This window comes from Oncorhynchus gorbuscha, linkage group LG20 (assembly GCF_021184085.1).
Source record: "Oncorhynchus gorbuscha isolate QuinsamMale2020 ecotype Even-year linkage group LG20, OgorEven_v1.0, whole genome shotgun sequence".
Lineage (NCBI taxonomy): Eukaryota > Metazoa > Chordata > Actinopteri > Salmoniformes > Salmonidae > Oncorhynchus > Oncorhynchus gorbuscha.
The window spans coordinates 45,449,436-45,469,061 of record NC_060192.1 but is presented as its reverse complement, the minus strand read 5'-3'; the positions used below and the strand labels follow the sequence as shown (position 1 = coordinate 45,469,061).

Sequence of the window (19,626 nt, the reverse complement as noted above, 5' to 3'; positions counted from 1 at the left end):
GGCTGACCTCCAGTCTTCATGGTTCATCAGGCTGACCTTCAGTCTACATGGTTCATCAGGCTGACCTCCAGTCTTCATGGTTCATCATAATCCATTGAAGGGTTTAGGTTAACTGTCTGGTAGGTATGAGCATTTGTAGATGAAAGTGCATAATTGGCGTACATTAATATTGTAAATAGACAAGATAGAGTTTCTTAAACAAAGGTGCAGTCTTGCAAATTTATTTTGTATGATGAGTAATTTGTGTAGGTAGGGGGCATATGGCCAGACAATATTACAGTAAATGAAATACATGTAAATGAAGCTCTAGTATAGATAGGAAGCAAGCCTGATGAACCAAACCACTCATCTGTCTGATGATACCAACAGGTTTTATCACTTTAATGCAGACAAATTGAATAGGATCTTTCCAGGATAACTTTTCATCATTTGATTTGATTTGATTTCAATTAGATCTCAGAGGAATCTAGTGGATTCTGTCTCCTTAATTTTTGGGGTATAATATTTCTTATTCTTACTAGTGAATATACATTTAAAGATGATTTGTTTTTCTGGAAACATTTAGAAAATGTATCCATGCTTGAGTTGGCTTCATTAATTAGTGAATCAAAATTGTGTGCTAAAATCAAATTGGTATCATCAGCAAAGATAATGGGAAGTATGGTATAAGACACAGCAGCAAGGTCATTGATATAGATTAGGAATACATAAGGTCCAACAATCGAACCCTGTGCAGGCCAGTCAAGTTCTTCCACACTGATCTCGACAAACCATTTCTGTATGGACCTCACTTTGTGCACGTGGGCATTGTTATGCTGAAACAGGAAAGGGCCTAAGCCAAACTGTTGCCACAAAGTTGGAAGCACAGAATCGTCTAGAATGTCATTGTATGCTGTAGCGTTAAGATTTCCCTTCACTGGAACTAAGGGGCCCGAACCATGAGAAACAGCCCCAGCCCATTATTCCTCCTCCACCAAACTTTACAGTTTGCATTTGGGCAGGTGGCCTCCTGGTATCAGCCAACCCCAAATTTGTCCGTTGGACTGCCAGATGGTGAAGCGTGATTCATCACTCCAGAGAACGTGTTTCCACTTCTCTAGAGTCCAATGGCGGTGGGTGTAACAGTATTGCTTCCGTCCCTCTCCTCACCCCAGGGAACCTCTGCACACATCAACAACTGCCTCCTACGAAGAATCGTTACCCACCGCTCCACAAAAGCCGTGGTCCTTGACCACAACTACTGCAAGGTCTCAGAGCAAGTGACGTCACCGATTGAAACTGCATTAGCCGCACCCCGCTAACTAGCTAGCCGGTTACACTGGCAACAATTTAACTGAGCGTTCGTAAATTCGTCAGTTAACGTTATACTGCGCTTTGGAAATCGGAAGTCGATAGCCAGAGTGCATTTACGAACGCAACCTATTGACTTGATTATTCACGTCATTCTCAGCTTAGCTATGTGATATCGTCGTTGTGCGTTCTTAATGGACACTTAATGAAGTCGTAAGATGTCTAGCTAGTAATGTGTAACAAGCTACCAAGAAGTTGCGTAGCAACAGCATCCACTTCCGGTAGACAGGCGAAGCGCTAGTACGTTCAACTGAAAGGTTACCGTTCAGTTACTATAAATTAATTTTAGTATGAATTATACCGTATATTAGTATGGGTATTAGTACACAGCTAAAGTTTGGACTGTAATATTGTAATATATATTCTGACAAGTACCATGATGCTGTTCGCCAGTCTCGCGAGATATGAGTGCCGCTGTCTCGCCCCTGTGTTACAGCTGCGGAAACCCCGATCGCTCGTTCTTTCCCATCATGGCACCGAAGGCGAAGAAGGAAGGTCTGTGAATCCCTACATTGTTTTTGCGTAAATTCACTTAATATGAAGAGCTACACATGATGTTTATACATGTGTATATGTTCTTTACGATCGTTGAAAGTCACAGACGACTTGTAGTTATTTTTTATCTGTGTCCAAATGTCGTGAAATGTAGGAAGTGGCAAACCGACCATGTTTCCATCCAATGTGGCTCTGCTAGTCGGTTCGCTGAAACATTCGTAGTTATTTCATTCCGCCTATTAATGACCATTTCTCAAATTCATAAGTTTGAGCTTACGTGAGTGATTGCAGTCCGTATGTGGTGTATGTAATTTTTATTCGTCACGTTGTTTAGTTGACAGCATGGCCTGTAGTAACGCCGCGATCACGTTTTAGTAACCATTCATTTCCATTACGTTGGTGTGTTCTGCGTTGTACCTACTTTGAACTTATTGAAGGTATGCGTCAAATTGTAAGGAATGCTAGCCGACGTTTTTTTGTTTTGTTTACAGTATTTAATCGCTTTTTGTTCAATTGTAAAAAAAAAATTACATTTAAAAAGCCAAATATGAAACAAAATGCCCCCTTATTCCACCAACACAAAACAGCAGGCTACATGGGAGAACATCTGTCAGAACCTTTATCTAACATATCATACTGAAACACTTCCCTCTCCAACCCATGAACACTCACCCGGTATTCATTTCAATTATTAACAAAAAAAACTAAACGACTTTCACATCGATGCTAGGAAATAAATGATGAATTGCTATGGTGATGACTCTTAACATCAGTAAAGGGTGGTTGCCCGTTACACTCACATTAAAACAACGTTGGGCGTAGGAGAAGGCCAGGTTTGAGAAAGGTACAAGTATTCTGGTAATATATTCGTCTTGACCCGCCAAATAAGAGAAGTTGGTAAGTCCTGCCATGTATCACATTGACCCCCAACCTTTTTGAGAAGTGTACTATATAGTTCAGATGATGTCTTACTTTGAGAAGGAGTTTGCAATCCCAGATATGTCTGCAGGTATTTGGAGTAGACTGGACAAGTAAAGGCTAATTGGTTGTTTACTGCAATGCCCTGCTAATTATTTTTGATATATGGATGGGTCAGATGTTCAACAGTGTTCTGATTTTAGGATGTTAAACCAATCTGCTTTAGTTTATAAACCCTCTCTAACGCATCTCCTGTAGCTGTTTACTTAACCAAGTTGGAACATTCTCTCTCCTGTGTAGCTGTCCCTGCCAAGACTGAGGCCAAGGTGAAGGCACTGAAGGCCAAGAAGGCTGTTCTGAAAGGAGTCCACAGCCAGAGGAAGAAGAAGATTAGAACCTCCCCAACCTTCCGCCGCCCCAAAACCCTGCGCCTCCGCAGACAACCCAAGTACCCCCGCAAGAGTGCCCCGCGCAGAAACAAGTAAGTCATACAAACTCGTAAGAATGCCAGTAGAATGACGTTGGTACAGTACCGACATGCACAAGCCGTACATCTGTTTTGAAGATTCTTGTATTTTATTACAACCTTCATTGTAAAAATGGCTTTGAATGAGATTTTATGGTTTAGTCCAGATTAGTTTCTCTGCTCTGGGTGCAAATGATGGTAACAGCGATCAAAGTATGATATCCCATGATTCCATCCTTACAAACCACTGATGCACCTTAGAGCAACATACCGGTCTTTTTTTAAATGGGGTTCAGTCGCAGCGTTAGGTGCACGCTGAACGTGATCTCCCCCGTCCCTCTCCCTCCCCAGGTTGGACCACTATGCCATCATTAAGTTCCCTCTGACGACAGAGTCGGCAATGAAGAAGATCGAGGACAACAACACCCTCGTCTTCATCGTAGACGTCAAGGCCAACAAGCATCAGATCAAACACGCCGTCAAGAAGCTCTACGACATCGACGTGGCCAAGGTCAACACGCTCATCAGGTATGACACGACCCCTACACCTCTAATCCTAACTACACGACCCCTACACCTCTAATCCTAACTACACGACCCCTAGACCTCTAATCCTAACTACACGACCCCTACACCTCTAATCCTAACTACACGACCCCTACACCTCTAATCCTAACTACACGACCCCTACACCTCTAATCCTAACTACACGACCCCTACACCTCTAATCCTAACTACACGACCCCTACACCTCTAATCCTAACTACACGACCCCTACACCTCTAATCCTAACTACACGACCCCTAGACCTCTAATCCTAACTACACGACCCCTAGACCTCTAATCCTAACTACACGACCCCTACACCTCTAATCCTAACTACACGACCCCTACACCTCTAATCCTAACTACACGACCCCTAGACCTCTAATCCTAACTACACGACCCCTAGACCTCTAATCCTAACTACACGACCCCTACACCTCTAATCCTAACTACACGACCCCTACACCTCTAATCCTAACTACACGACCCCTACACCTCTAATCCTAACTACACGACCCCTAGACCTCTAATCCTAACTACACGACCCCTACACCTCTAATCCTAACTACACGACCCCTACACCTCTAATCCTAACTACACGACCCCTAGACCTCTAATCCTAACTACACACCCCTAGACCTCTAATCCTAACTACACGACCCCTACACCTCTAATCCTAACTACACGACCCCTAGACCTCTAATCCTAACTACACGACCCCTACACCTCTAATCCTAACTACACGACCCCTACACCTCTAATCCTAACTACACGACCCCTACACCTCTAATCCTAACTACACGACCCCTACACCTCTAATCCTAACTACCTGACGACCCCTACACCTCTAATCCTAACTACACTGACCCCTACACCTCTAATCCTAACTACTGACCCCTAGACCTCTAATCCTAACTACACGACCCCTAGACCTCTAATCCTAACTACACGACCCCTACACCTCTAATCCTAACTACACGACCCCTACACCTCTAATCCTAACTACACGACCCCTACACCTCTAATCCTAACTACAGACCCCTACACCTCTAATCCTAACTACACGACCCCTACACCTCTAATCCTAACTACACGACCCCTACACCTCTAATCCTAACTACACGACCCCTACACCTCTAATCCTAACTACACGACCCCTACACCTCTAATCCTAACTACACGACCCCTACACCTCTAATCCTAACTACACGACCCCTACACCTCTAATCCTAACTACACGACCCCTACACCTCTAATCCTAACTACAGACCCCTACACCTCTAATCCTAACTACACGACCCCTACACCTCTAATCCTAACTACACGACCCCTACACCTCTAATCCTAACTACTAGACGCTTTGATCAGGTACATACAAATATAATCCTGATATTATTGAACTAACCCTGATTAGTCCATTACTAGCCTGAAGGTACTAACATCTAACTATTAGTCACTGGGTACTATCCTGGCTGCTGGTCTGACCTGGTCACCTATTACATTAGAAGGTCTGGTCTTAGTTAATGGTTACAGTCTATTACATTAGGTCTTAGTTAATGGTTACAGTCTATTACAGTAGAAGGTCTTAATGGTTACTGTCTATTACAGTAGAATGTCTTAATGGTTACTGTCTATTACAGTAGAATGTCTTAATGGTTACAGTCTATTACATTAGGTCTTAGTTAATGGTTACAGTCTATTACAGTAGAAGGTCTTAATGGTTACTGTCTATTACAGTAGAATGTCTTAATGGTTACTGTCTATTACAGTAGAATGTCTTAATGGTTACTGTCTATTACAGTAGAATGTCTTAATGGTTACAGTCTATTACATTAGGTCTTAGTTAATGGTTACTGTCTATTACAGTAGAATGTCTTAATGGTTACTGTCTATTACAGTAGAATGTCTTAATGGTTACTGTCTATTACAGTAGAATGTCTTAATGGTTACTGTCTATTACAGTAGAATGTCTTAATGGTTACTGTCTATTACAGTAGAATGTCTTAATGGTTACAGTCTATTACATTAGGTCTTAATGGTTACAGTCTATTACAGTAGAATGTCTTAATGGTTACTGTCTATTACAGTAGAATGTCTTAATGGTTACTGTCTATTACAGTAGAATGTCTTAATGGTTACTGTCTATTACAGTAGAATGTCTTAATGGTTACAGTCTATTACATTAGGTCTTAGTTAATGGTTACTGTCTATTACAGTAGAATGTCTTAATGTTACTGTCTATTACAGTAGAATGTCTTAATGGTTACTGTCTATTACAGTAGAATGTCTTAATGGTTACAGTCTATTACATTAGGTCTTAGTTAATGGTTACAGTCTATTACAGTAGAAGGTCTTAATGGTTACAGTCTATTACAGTAGAAGGTCTTAATGGTTACTGTCTATTACAGTAGAATGTCTTAATGCTTACTGTCTATTACAGTAGAATGTCTTAATGGTTACTGTCTATTACAGTAGAATGTCTTAATGGTTACTGTCTATTACAGTAGAATGTCTTAATGGTTACTGTCTATTACAGTAGAATGTCTTAATGGTTACTGTCTATTACAGTAGAATGTCTTAATGGTTACTGTCTATTACAGTAGAAGGTCTTAATGGTTACAGTCTATTACAGTAGAAGGTCTTAATGGTTACAGTCTATTACAGTAGGTCTTAATGGTTACAGTCTATTACAGTAGAAGGTCTTAATGGTTACAGTCTATTACAGTAGAAGGTCTTAATGGTTACAGTGTTTTCCCCACTGACTCCTGCATGATGTCATAATAATATCCTCATCTCTTTGTCCTCCCCTCCACTCTCTCCTCCCTCATCTCCTTCACCCCCTCTCCTCCACTCTCTCCACCCCCTCTCCTCCACTCTCTCCCCCAGGCCTGACGGTGAGAAGAAGGCATACGTGCGCCTGGCTCCAGATTACGATGCGTTGGATGTCGCCAACAAGGTGAGCTCTAGAGTGTAGCGCCATTGTGACAAACGTCTCTGCATCGCAATAGTCTACAACACTCCTCTCATGAGGACTGGCGCATGTTCACTGTCAGCCAATAGCGTTGGAGATGAGGTGGGGTGTCCAATCTGACTGCAGTAGAGGCTCTGGGCAGATGATGCATGATATAATTTCTGATGAATAATGACAGACTCAAAGGAACCACTGATGCCAGAGACCACCTGCTCTGTGGCGCTTTATAAACGCCCTATGACTACCTTATAACAGTCCTACGATGCCTGTCTAAAACCTGTCATGTCTTTTTGTGTTTCAGATTGGCATCATCTAAATGGCTGCCGAGGAGATGTACAGAGGAATAAATGTTTATAAAAACGCTACGGTCTCGTCTGTTATTGGTTGGTTCTCGCTGACAGTCACACCCACACTCAGAGTTACTCCTCCTCACCAAACATGGTTATTTTGTTTAGAGGTTCATGTGGAATGAAAGGGAGGTTTGATGTACTCTGGTATTTAAATGTCACGTGACGCCACTATTTAAATACCTTTTATTTATTTAACTGTCGGTTAAGAACAAATTCTTATTTACAATGACGGCCAAACCCGGACGACGCTGGGCCAATTGTGAGTCGCCCTATGGGACTCTCAATCACAGCCGGATTCGAACCAGGGACTGTAGTGATGCTTCTTGCACTGCCTTAGACCACTGCGCCACTCGGGCCCCAATGATGCTGCTGTTAATCATGCCTCTTCACCTGGACTGCTTTTCCCACAGTCTTGATGGACTTCCCACATATGCACTTGTTTGCTGCTTTTCCTTCACTCTGTGATCCAACACCTCCCATAATATTGACTTGGTCTTTTACCAAGTAGGGCTGTCTTCTGTATACCGCCCCTACCTTGTCACAACACATCTGATTGGCTCAAATGCATTATTAAGAAGGAAAGAAATTCCACAAATTAACGTTTAACAAGGCACACCTGCTAATTGAAATGCATTCTGGGTTACTACCTCATGAAGCTGTTTGAAAGAATGCCAAGATAAATGGTGGGTTCATATATCATAACGCCATCAGTTGTTACCAAGGTAGGGGTGGTAGACAGAAGACGGCTCATATTTTGGCAAGAACAGCTCAAATAAGCAAGAGAAACGACAGTCCATTACTTTAAGACGTGAAAGGTCAGTCAACGCGGAACATTTTAAGAACTTTAAGGTTCTTCAAGTGCAATCGCAAAAAAACATTCTGTGATGAAGCTGGCTCATGAGGAGCATCACAGGAATGGAAGACCCAGAGTTTCCTCTGTTACAAGGTAGGGGTGGTATACAGAAGAGACCTCTGCTGCAGAGAAATCCATTAGTTAACCACCTCAAATTCCAGCCCAAATAGATGCTTCAGTGTTCAAGTAACGGACACATCTTAACGTCAACTGTTCAGAGGAGACTGAAAGCAGTCTTTAGTGGTCAAATTGCTGGAAAGACACGACTACTAAAGGTCACCACTAAGACTTCCTTGGGCCAAGAAGCACGAGCGATGGCCATTACTGGTAGAAATCTGTCTGGTCTGATGAGTCTGCTATTTTTGGTTCCAACTGTCTGTGAACAGATGATCTCCATGTGTGGTTCCCACCGTGAAGCATGGAGGAGGTGTTATGGTGTGGGGGTGCTTTGCTGGTGACACAGATTGTGATTTATTTACAATTCAAGGCCCTCAACCAGCATTCTGCAGCAATACGCCATCCCATCTGGTTATTTGACCAAGAAGGAGAGTGATGAGGTGCTGTGTCAGATCCTTTATTTAACTAAGCAAGTCGGTTAAAAACAAGTTCTTATTTACAATGACGGCCTCCTGCGGGGACGGGGGTTTAAAAATAAGTATAGGACCAACGTGTCACAAGGACACTGCACCACTACATAAAGAGAGACTTAAGATAACATAACACTGATGGCCAAATGATAAAGAACATTAGCCACTCGAGAGCACCCTTACCTGCCGATCTATAAATTGTGTCTCCGTAATCTAGCATGGGTAGGATGGTCATTGAAATCAGGGTTAGTTTGGCACCTGTGGTGGAAGGGGAGTGATTACGGTGGAGGAAACAGTATTGATTTAGCCTAAGCCTGCAGCTTTGAGATGAGCTGGCCTCCACAATCACCCGACCTCAACCCAATTGAGATGGTTTGGGATGAGTTATATCGCAGAGTGAAGGAAAAGCAGCCAACAAGTGTTCAGCATACACTGGAACTCCTTCAAGACAATTGAATAATATATAATAATAATATGCCATTTAGCAGACGCTTTTATCCAAAGCGACTTACAGTCATGTGTGCATACATTCTACGTATGGGTGATCCCGGGAATCGAACCCACTACCCTGGCATTACAAGCGCCATGCTCTACCAACTGAGCTACAGAAAAAGCATTCCAGGTGAAGCTGGTTGAGAGAATGCCAAGAGTGTGCAAAGCTGTCATCAAGGCAGCAAAGATTGTAAAATAATTTTTTGCTTACATCATATCATGTGTTATTTCATTGTTTTGTCTTCACTTTTTTACAATGTAGAACATAGTTAAACTTTTGACCGGTACTGTATGTGTTTATACTGTTGTATTTAAGTTTATATGATATATAGTGTTGATCCTATATATTTTTATTTAAGTGTATATGATATATATTGTTGATCCTATATATTTTTATTTAAGTGTATATGGTCTATTGTGTTGTTCCTATATAATGTCACATTTAAGAGTTATCCTGGTGGCCAGTCTGTCCCAAACCTGTTGTTCAGGAAGTAATTAAAGAGGCCTGGGAGTCAGTCTGTCCCAAACCTGTTGTTCAGGAAGTAATTAAAGAGGCCTAATGATGACTTCTAGAAACCTACTGTTGTCATGGAGAGGCTGTGAGACATAATCACTTCTAGAAACCTGCTGATAGAAGAGGCTGTGAGACATAATGACTTCTAGAAACCTGCTGATAGAAGAGGCTGTGAGACATAATGACTTCTAGAAACCTGCTGATGGAAGAGGCTGTGAGACATAATGACTTCTAGAAACCTGCTGATGGAAGAGGCTGTGAGACATAATGACTTCTAGAAACCTGCTGATAGAAGAGGCTGTGAGACATAATGACTTCTAGAAACCTGCTGATAGAAGAGGCTGTGAGACATAATGACTTCTAGAAACCTGCTGATAGAAGAGGCTGTGAGACATAATGACTTCTAGAAACCTGCTGATAGAAGAGGCTGTGAGACATAATGACTTCTAGAAACCTGCTGATGGAAGAGGCTGTGAGACATAATGACTTCTAGAAACCTGCTGATAGAAGAGGCTGTGAGACATAATGACTTCTAGAAACCTGCTGATAGAAGAGGCTGTGAGACATAATGACTTCTAGAAACCTGCTGATGGAAGAGGCTGTGAGACATAATGACTTCTAGAAACCTGCTGATGGAAGAGGCTGTGAGACATAATGACTTCTAGAAACCTGCTGATAGAAGAGGCTGTGAGACATAATGACTTCTAGAAACCTGCTGATGGAAGAGGCTGTGAGACATAATGACTTCTAGAAACCTGCTGATAGAAGAGGCTGTGAGACATAATGACTTCTAGAAACCTGCTGATGGAAGAGGCTGTGAGACATAATGACTTCTAGAAACCTGCTGATGGAAGAGGCTGTGAGACATAATGACTTCTAGAAACCTGCTGATGGAAGAGGCTGTGAGACATAATGACTTCTAGAAACCTGCTGATGGAAGAGGCTGTGAGACATAATGACTTCTAGAAACCTGCTGATGGAAGAGGCTGTGAGACATAATGACTTCTAGAAACCTGCTGATGGAAGAGGCTGTGAGACATAATGACTTCTAGAAACCTGCTGATGGAAGAGGCTGTGAGACATAATGACTTCTAGAAACCTGCTGATGGAAGAGGCTGTGAGACATAATGACTTCTAGAAACCTGCTGATGGAAGAGGCTGTGAGACATAATGACTTCTAGAAACCTGCTGATGGAAGAGGCTGTGAGACATAATGACTTCTAGAAACCTGCTGATGGAAGAGGCTGTGAGACATAATGACTTCTAGAAACCTGCTGATGGAAGAGGCTGTGAGACATAATGACTTCTAGAAACCTGCTGATGGAAGAGGCTGTGAGACATAATGACTTCTAGAAACCTGCTGATGGAAGAGGCTGTGAGACATAATGACTTCTAGAAACCTGCTGATGGAAGAGGCCGTGAGACATAATGACTTCTAGAAACCTGCTGATGGAAGAGGCTGTGAGACATAATGACTTCTAGAAACCTGCTGATGGAAGAGGCCCAGACAACCTGAATGTCAGGATGGAATAGAAGGATGAATGAATGAGAAACAAAGGAACTGCAGCTGATTCTGAGCTCACTATTGTATCGCTTAGAACTGTCAGAGGACTCATTGAGGGGATTTATAAGCCTATTATTAGTAATAATATTATTAATATAAACAATCATAAAAACCCTACAAATAACAAAAAACAGCAACTTATCATTAGAGAACATAGAATTTGACCCAGTATTATAGGGGTGGTACTGACCCACTACTATAGGGGTAGTACTGACCCACTACTATAGGGGTAGTACTGACCCAGTATTATAGGGGTGGTACTGACCCAGTATTATAGGGGTGGTACTGACCCAGTATTATAGGGGTGGTACTGACCCAGTATTATAGGGGTGGTACTGACCCAGTATTATAGGGGTGGTACTGACCCAGTATTATAGGGGTGGTACTGACCCAGTATTATAGGGGTGGTACTGACCCAGTATTATAGGGGTGGTACTGACCCAGTATTATAGGGGTGGTACTGACCCAGTATTATAGGGGTGGTACTGACCCACTACTATAGGGGTAGTACTGGCCCAGTACTATAGGGGTAGTACTGACCCAGTATTATAGGGGTAGTACTGACCCAGTATTATAGGGGTGGTACTGACCCAGTATTATAGGGGTGGTACTGACCCAGTATTATAGGGGTGGTACTGACCCAGTACTATAGGGTTAGTACTGACCCAGTACTATAGGGGTGGTACTGACCCAGTATTATAGGGGTAGTACTGACCCAGTACTATAGGGGTAGTACTGACCCAGTATTATAGGGGTGGTACTGACCCAGTACTATAGGGGTGGTACTGACCCAGTATTATAGGGGTAGTACTGACCCAGTATTATAGGGGTGGTACTGACCCAGTACTATAGGGGTGGTACTGACCCAGTACTATAGGGAGTACTATAGGGGTGGTACTGACCCAGTACTATAGGGAGTATTGTAGGGGTGGTACTGACCCAGTACTATAGGGAGTACTATAGGGGTGGTACTGACCCAGTACTATAGGGAGTACTATAGGGGTGGTACTGACCCAGTACTATAGGGAGTACTATAGGGGTGGTACTGACCCAGTACTATAGGGGTGGTACTGACCCAGTACTATAGGGGTGGTGCTGACCCAGTAATATAGGGGTAGTACTTTAGGGGTGTTATTACATACAGCCGGGAAGAACTCAAATCAAATGTATTTATATAGCCCTTCGTACATCAGCTGATATCTCAAAGTGCTGTACAGAAACCCAGCCTAAAACTCCAAACAGCAAGCAATGCAGGTGTAGAAGCACGGTGACTAGGAAAAACTCCCTAGAAAGGCCAAAACCTAGGAAGAAACCTAGAGAGGAACCAGGCTATGAGGGGTGGCCAGTCCTCTTCTGGCTGTGCCGGGTGGAGATTATAACAGAACATGGCCAAGATGTTCAAATGTTCATAAATGACCAGCATGGTCCAATAATAATAAGGCAGAACAGTTGAAACTGGAGCAGCAGCACGGCCAGGTGTACTGGGGACAGCAAGGAGTCATCATGCCAGGTAGTCCTGAGGCATGGTCCTAGGGCTCAGGTCCTCCGAGAGAAAGAAAGATAGAAAGAGAGAATTAGAGAACGCACACTTAAATTCACACAGGACACCGAATAGGACAGGAGAAGTACTCCAGATATAACAAACTGACCCTAGCCCCCCGACACATAAACTACTGCAGCATAAATACTGGAGGCTGAGACAGAACTATTGGTTATACAAACGACGTCAACTTACCAACATTACGACCAGGAATACGTCTTTCCCGAAGCGGAGCCTTTGTTCGGACCTCCACCCTGGACATGGGATCTTATCCCAGAGGCCGACCCAAAACAACACAGTCGCCGCAGGAGAGGCAGACGGAGCGGCCTACTGGTCAGAGTCAGAAGGAGAGCACACCGTCCACCGCTCCCGAGCATATTACTCGTACAAGCATTTCACTCTACTCGCGTTAACGTCTGCTAACCATGTGTATGTGACCAATAAAATTTGACCTGATTTCTATGTCATCCTGGACCCGTCCATGTCATCAGAACCCATTATTACACATCCTGGACCCGTCCATGTCATCAGAACCCATTATTACACATCCTGGACCCATACATCATTGTGTGTATTTGTCATTGTTTGTGTGTGTGTCATTGCGTGTGTGTATGTGTGTCAACGTGTGTGTGTAGTACTGACCCAGTGTCATAGTGTGTGTGTCATAGCCTGTGTGTGTGTGTGTGTGTGTGTGTGTGTGTGTGTGTGTGTGTGTGTGTGTGTGTGTGTGTGTGTGTGTGTGTGTGTGTGTGTGTGTGTGTGTGTGTGTGTGTGTGTGTGTCGTAGTGTGTGTGTCATAGCCTGTGTGTGTGTATCATAGTGTGTGTGTGTGTGTCGTAGTGTGTGTGTGTGTGTGTGTCCTAGTGTGTGTGTGTCCTAGTGTGTGTGTGTCCTAGTGTGTGTGTGTGTGTGTGTGTGTGTGTGTGTCGTAGTGTGTGTGTCATAGCCTGTGTGTGTATCATAGTGTGTGTGTGTGTGTGTGTGTGTGTGTCGTAGTGTGTGTGTGTGTGTGTCCTAGTGTGTGTGTGTGTGTGTGTCCTAGTGTGTGTGTGTGTGTGTGTGTGTCCTAGTGTGTGTGTGTCATAGAGGGTGTGTGTGTCATACCGTGTGTTTGTCGTATGTGTGTGCCATTCATTGTGTGTGTGTCGTTGTGTGTGTGTGTGTGTGTGTGTGTGTGTGTGTGTGTGTGTGTGTGTGTGTGTGTGTGTGTGTGTGTGTGTGTGTGTGTGTGTGTGTGTGTGTGTGTGTGTGTGTGTGTGTGTGTGTGTGTGTGTGTGTGTCAGCGTAGTCAGAGCATGAAATCTGTCCTCATCATGGAACCAGTGGTGCGTTATGGGAACTATGGCTTGACAGTCCTGTCACTCCGGTGTGTGTCTGTATGTGTGTGTATGTGTCATGGTGTCTTATGTGTGTATGTGTCATGGTGTCTGTGTGTGTGTATGTGTCATGGTGTCTGTATGTGTGTATGTGTCATGGTGTCTGTGTGTGTGTATGTGTCATGGTGTCTGTATGTGTGTATGTGTCATGGTGTCTGTATGTGTGTGAATCCCCACCCTCCAGTGATCAGGGACCTACTTTCCTCTGCCAGCTGAGCACACTGCATCAGCCGCTGGGCTGAGATTTGCCTCACACCCCGTTAGATACTGAGGCCGAGCTCCCTGCCATCCAGGACCTCGAAGACCGTTCACTCTGCTCCCGTCCAGCAAATGATACCTAAGCATTAAGACTGTTAAATAGTTAATTTTGATGTTAATTCATGTTTACCTGGACAATCTGCACTGACCCTACGCACATTCACTAGACTTTACAGTGCATGCAGGTAGCCTAGTGGTTAGAGCAGTGGACTAATAACTGAAAGTTTGCTGGATCGAATCCCCGAGCTGATAAGGTACAGACCATGCATTCGGAAAGTATTCAGACCCCTTGACTTTTTCTACATTTAGTTGACCTTACAGACCTATTCAAAAATGGTCCTTCTGTAGCTCAGTTGGTAGAGCATGGCGCTAATGACAAAACAAAAACGTGGGTTCGATCCCCGGGACCAATGTATGTATGCACACATGACTGTAAGTCGCTTTGGATAAAAGCGTCTGCTAGATGGCATATATTATTATTTATTATTATTATTATATTATTATTATAAATTATTGTTTTCCCTCATCAACCTTCACACAATATCCCATAATGACAAAACAAAAAACGTTTTTTAGAATTCTTTGGCAAATGTATTAAAAATAATAAACTGAAATCACATTTACATAAATATTCAGACCCGTTGCTATGATACTGTACATTGAGCTCAGGTGCATCCTTGCTTCCATTTGACTGCTACATTGTTTTGAGGGGACCAGGAATCACTAACGAGAGTGAGAAGAGGCTACTGCCTCAGCCTGCTACATTGTTTTGAGGGGACCAGGAATCACTAACGAGAGTGAGAAGAGGCTACTGCCTCAGCCTGCTACATTGTTTTGAGGGGACCAGGAATCACTAACGAGAGTGAGAAGAGGCTACTGCCTCAGCCTGCTACATTGTTTTGAGGGGACCAGGAATCACTAACGAGAGTGAGAAGAGGCTACTGCCTCAGCCTGCTACATTGTTTTGAGGGGACCAGGAATCACTAATGAGAGTGAGAAGAGGCTACTGCCTCAGCCTGCTACATTGTAAATGAATAACCACTGCAGTTGGGATTCAACTATATAAAAACCTTTATTGATTCATTTGTTCTTTTCCATTCATCTGCCAGCGACATTGTATTAACATCTGAACAACAGTCATCTACAAGAGTTTATCAACAAGATTTTCTTAACACGTTGGTAAATTGTCTTTATTGTGTTTCGTCTGTATTATAAATAATTAAAGAGTTCATGAGGACAGAATCTCCTTTCAGAGGGCGGGGCCGGGGAGAGAGAACGGGGCGGGTCTAACGCTACGGGCTCCCAGTCTGATTGGATAAGCGCCATGTGGGCGGATGTAGAGGTGACGTGACCTACAGAAGGGATTATTTTGTTTATGTCGCCTAATCTGCTCTGTCTGCTGTCGACGACGACAACACGGTGGAAGACTTTGGGAAGTACTAGCTACTAATGTTTTACCTACCGACGGCTGGCCATAGTGTAGTCGCCGGGGCGCAGAGAACCCGTGTGTGTGTGTTGCGCAGGCTGCGGATTGTTTGTGAGTGGAGTGAGGGCGAGGATGAGGAGGGTGATGATGCTAGCAGGATGATGAAGAAGCAGTGTCGTGGTGGATGACAACAAGCTGAGAGAGACAGACCAGATGGGGGCGGACGCCAGTAAAGCCAGCAAGGTGAAATAGCAGGACTCTTCCTCTCTCTCAGGTAGTGGGCGACAGGTATACCGCTGGGGGGGGGGGGGGACCATGACTGCATCAGCATCAGTGAGAGTAGTTGGGGTTTAATTTATGGATTAAACATAAGACACCAGCTCATATAGTTAGCTACTCATACTGTTTCACTCTCAGTGCATGAGATCAGGGCACATATCCACAAAGCATCACACAGTAGAGTGCTGATCTAGGATCTGTCCATGTAATCTTATAATATTATCCTATGTTACATTATTGCAATATGTAGTATATTAACTAGGGGTGTTATTTAGGGTGGCAGGTAGCCTAGTAGTTAGAGAATTGGACGAGTAACTGAAAGGTTGCTAGATCGAATCCCCGAGCTGACAAGGTAAAGATCTGTCCTTCTGCCCCTGAACAGGCAGTTAACCCACTGTTCCCAGGCCGTCATTGAAAATAAGAATTTGTTCTTAACTGATTTGCCTAGTAAAATAAGGTAAACATTTTATATTTTTTTAAAGGTTGCTTGCCTAGTTAAATAACGGTAAAATAAAAAAAGACCAAATTCAGATGTAGCCTTCCCAGTAATAGTGTGATAATAACTACAGTGCAGTATGTGACCTGGTCGTGTTGTCCTGAATGGATGATGGCTACAGATGATAATACTCACATCATGAATGAACAAACAACTGTAATGTTGGGACGTTTTAACGGCAGATAGAACGCTTAGCCTACATTAATCTGCTGTGCTCTCTCCTATCGATCTATCTATGTGTATGTATGTATGTATGTATGTATGTATGTATGTATGTATGTATGTATGTATGTATGTATGTATGTATGTATGTATGTATGTATGTATGTATGTATGTATGTATGTATGTATGTGTGTATATATATATATGTGTGTATATGTATGTATGTATGTATGTATGTATGTATGTATGTATGTATGTATGTATGTATGTATGTGTGTATATATATATATATGTATGTATGTATGTATGTATGTATGTATGTATGTATGTATGTATGTATGTATGTATGTATGTATGTATGTATGTATGTATATATATGTGTATATGTATGTATGTATGTATATATATGTGTATATGTATGTATATGTATATATATGTGTATGTATATATATGTGTATATGTATGTATGTATGTATATATATATGTGTGTATATGTATGTATGTATGTATGTATGTATGTATGTATGTATGTATGTATGTATGTATGTATGTATGTATGTATGTATGTATGTATGTATGTATGTATATATATGTGTATATGTATGTATATGTATATATATGTATGTGTGTATGTATATATATGTGTGTATGTATGTATGTATGTATGTATGTATGTATGTATGTATGTATGTATGTATGTATGTATGTATGTATGTATGTATGTATGTATGTATGTATGTATGTATGTATGTATGTATGTATGTATACACACTACCGTTCAAAAATTTCACTTAGAAATGTCTTTTTTTTAAACGAAAAGCACATTTTTTGTCCATTAAAATAACATCAATTTGGTCAGAAATACAGTGTAGACATTGTTAATGTTGTAAATGACTATTTTAGCTGGAAACGTCTGATTTTTAATGGAATATCTACATAGACGTACAGAGGCCATTATCAGCAACCATCACTCCTGTGTTCCAATGGAACGTTATGTTATCAAATATAAAGTTTATCATTTTAAAAGGCGAATTGATCATTAGAAAACCCTTTTGCAATTATGTTAGCACATCTGGAAACTGTTGTCCTGATTAAAGAAGCAATAAAACTGGCCTTCTTTAGACTAATTGAGTATCTGAAGCATCGGCGGGTTCGATTACAGGTTCGAAGAACACCGACACTGAACAGAGGAACTCTGCCTAGAAGGTCAGCATCCCGGAGTCACCTCTTCACTGTTGACGTTGAGACTGGTGTTTTGCGGGTACTATTTAATGAACATATTATTTATATTTTCAGGGTTTTCAAACAGCTCTTACAATAAATGGCATATTCATAATTTCTGCCTGTTTTGGTGGGATGGAGTTTTGTCTGGTGATATCAAATTAGTTAATAAACCAATAATTGTAATTTATTTTTATTTAACTTGGCAAGTAAGTTAAGAACAAATTCTTATTTACAATGACTGCCTACCTCGGCCAAACCCTAACCCGCATGACGCTCGGCCAATTGTTTGCCGCCCTAAGGGACTCCCAATCACGGCCGGTTGTGATACAGACTGGAATTGAACCAGGGTCTGTAGTGATGCCTCTAGCACTGAGATGCAGTGCCTTAGGCTGCTGTGCCACTCGGGAGCCCAATAAGAAATTTCTCTGCCAATAACAGGTACTTTTCGTTTTTAGATTACTTCCAGACAGTCCTGGCAAAATTATTGCTTGAGAAATTATTCTTCAAAGGCAAAACTGCTCCAGCTCCTTCAAGTTGGATCGGTTCCGCTAGTTTACAGCAATCTTTAAGTCATACCAGATTCTCAATTGGAGTGAGGTCTTGGCTTTGACTAGGCCATTCCAATACATTTAAATGTTTCCTCTCTTGTACGGCTTAAAGTGGTCCTATGTATAGATATTCCAATCAAACAGCAAGCAATGCAGGTGTAGAAGCACTGTGGTTAGGGAAAACTCCCTAGAAAGGCCAAAACCTAGGAAGAAACCCAGAGAGGAACCAGGCTATGAGGGGTGGCCAGTCCTCTTCTGGCTGTGCTGGGTGGAGATTATAACAGAACATGGCCAAGATGTTCAAATGTTCATAAATGACCAGCAGGGTCATGTAGGCTGCAATTTGGGCTGTTGTTTTGAAGTGGCCATAAATCACTCATCGATTTAGCAGAGGGATATGCGTTGTTGAAACTACCACAACTCAAAAAACCTGTGGAAACTGGAGATAGTTACCCATCACTGGTTGGAAGACAGAACATTTTGGAATGTTGCATTTTGAAACGGGGGTCACCAAAACAGAAAGAGAAACGCCAACAACAACAAACAGTTCTACCCCCCAACCGTTTCCCCCTGTTCTATTGATTTCAGCGTGATATTGATGGGATTAACAAACAATTACAGTTACCACGTTGTCAACCCACTTGAATCAAAATGCATGCAACACTTCAAAATGCAGCTAGCTGTCTTCTACCAGTTGTTCTCTAACCTGTGGAGTACACATTGTTCCCAGATTCTGTGTGGTTTTTGAGCTGTGTTAGTTTTAGCAGGACGTGCAACCTCATCTCCCCTCACTGGTGTAATGAGTGATTGGCGTTTCTCTTTCTGTTTTGGTGACCCCCGTTTCAAAATGCAACATTCCAAAATTTGGGCTGAAGCTAAGCAGGGTTGGTCCTGGTCAGCAGCATTCCACCCTGCATATCACTACTGGCTTTCTTCTGAAGCTAAGTAGGGTTGGTCCTGGTCAGCAGCATACCACCCTGCATACCACTGCTGGCTTGCTTCTGAAGCTAAGCAGGGTTGGTCCTGGTCAGCAGCATACCACCCTGCATACCACTGCTGGCTTTCTTCTGAAGCTTAGCAGGGTTGGTCCTGGTCAGCAGCATACCACCCTGCTTACCACTGCTGGCTTGCTTCTGAAGCTAAGCAGGGTTGGTCCTGGTCAGCAGCATACCACCCTGCTTACCACTGCTGGCTTGCTTCTGAAGCTAAG

At 42.6% G+C, this 19,626-nt stretch overlaps 2 protein-coding genes and 1 non-coding gene across 4 annotated transcripts in view; all 3 read left to right on the top strand.

Annotated features, from left to right (window-relative positions):
- Positions 1 to 1,786: 1,786 nt before the first annotated feature.
- LOC124007335 (60S ribosomal protein L23a) lies at positions 1,787 to 7,109 on the top strand. The gene is made up of 5 exons (XM_046317823.1): positions 1,787 to 1,845; positions 3,064 to 3,244; positions 3,581 to 3,757; positions 6,662 to 6,731; positions 7,048 to 7,109. The coding sequence occupies exons 1-5, from the start codon at positions 1,821 to 1,823 to the stop codon at positions 7,060 to 7,062; spliced, it is 468 nt and encodes a 155-aa protein (XP_046173779.1). The 5' UTR covers positions 1,787 to 1,820; the 3' UTR covers positions 7,063 to 7,109.
- On the top strand, positions 6,883 to 6,947 carry LOC124007574. Its single transcript, XR_006833955.1, has one exon. It is a non-coding gene; the product is annotated as a small nucleolar RNA SNORD42 (small nucleolar RNA).
- Positions 7,110 to 15,611: 8,502 nt separating the features above from the next.
- Positions 15,612 to 19,626, top strand: part of rskrb (ribosomal protein S6 kinase related b) — a 55,619-nt gene continuing 51,604 nt past the window's right edge. Inside the window, exon 1 of one of the 2 annotated variants that reach the window (XM_046317684.1) lies at positions 15,612 to 15,980. Coding sequence is in view for 1 of the 2 variants with exons in the window: in XM_046317683.1 (XP_046173639.1) it covers positions 15,920 to 15,949 (30 nt within the window). In the remaining variant the exon portion in view is untranslated. The remainder of the gene's footprint in view (positions 15,981 to 19,626) is intronic. The other variant, XM_046317683.1, reaches the window with a different exon arrangement.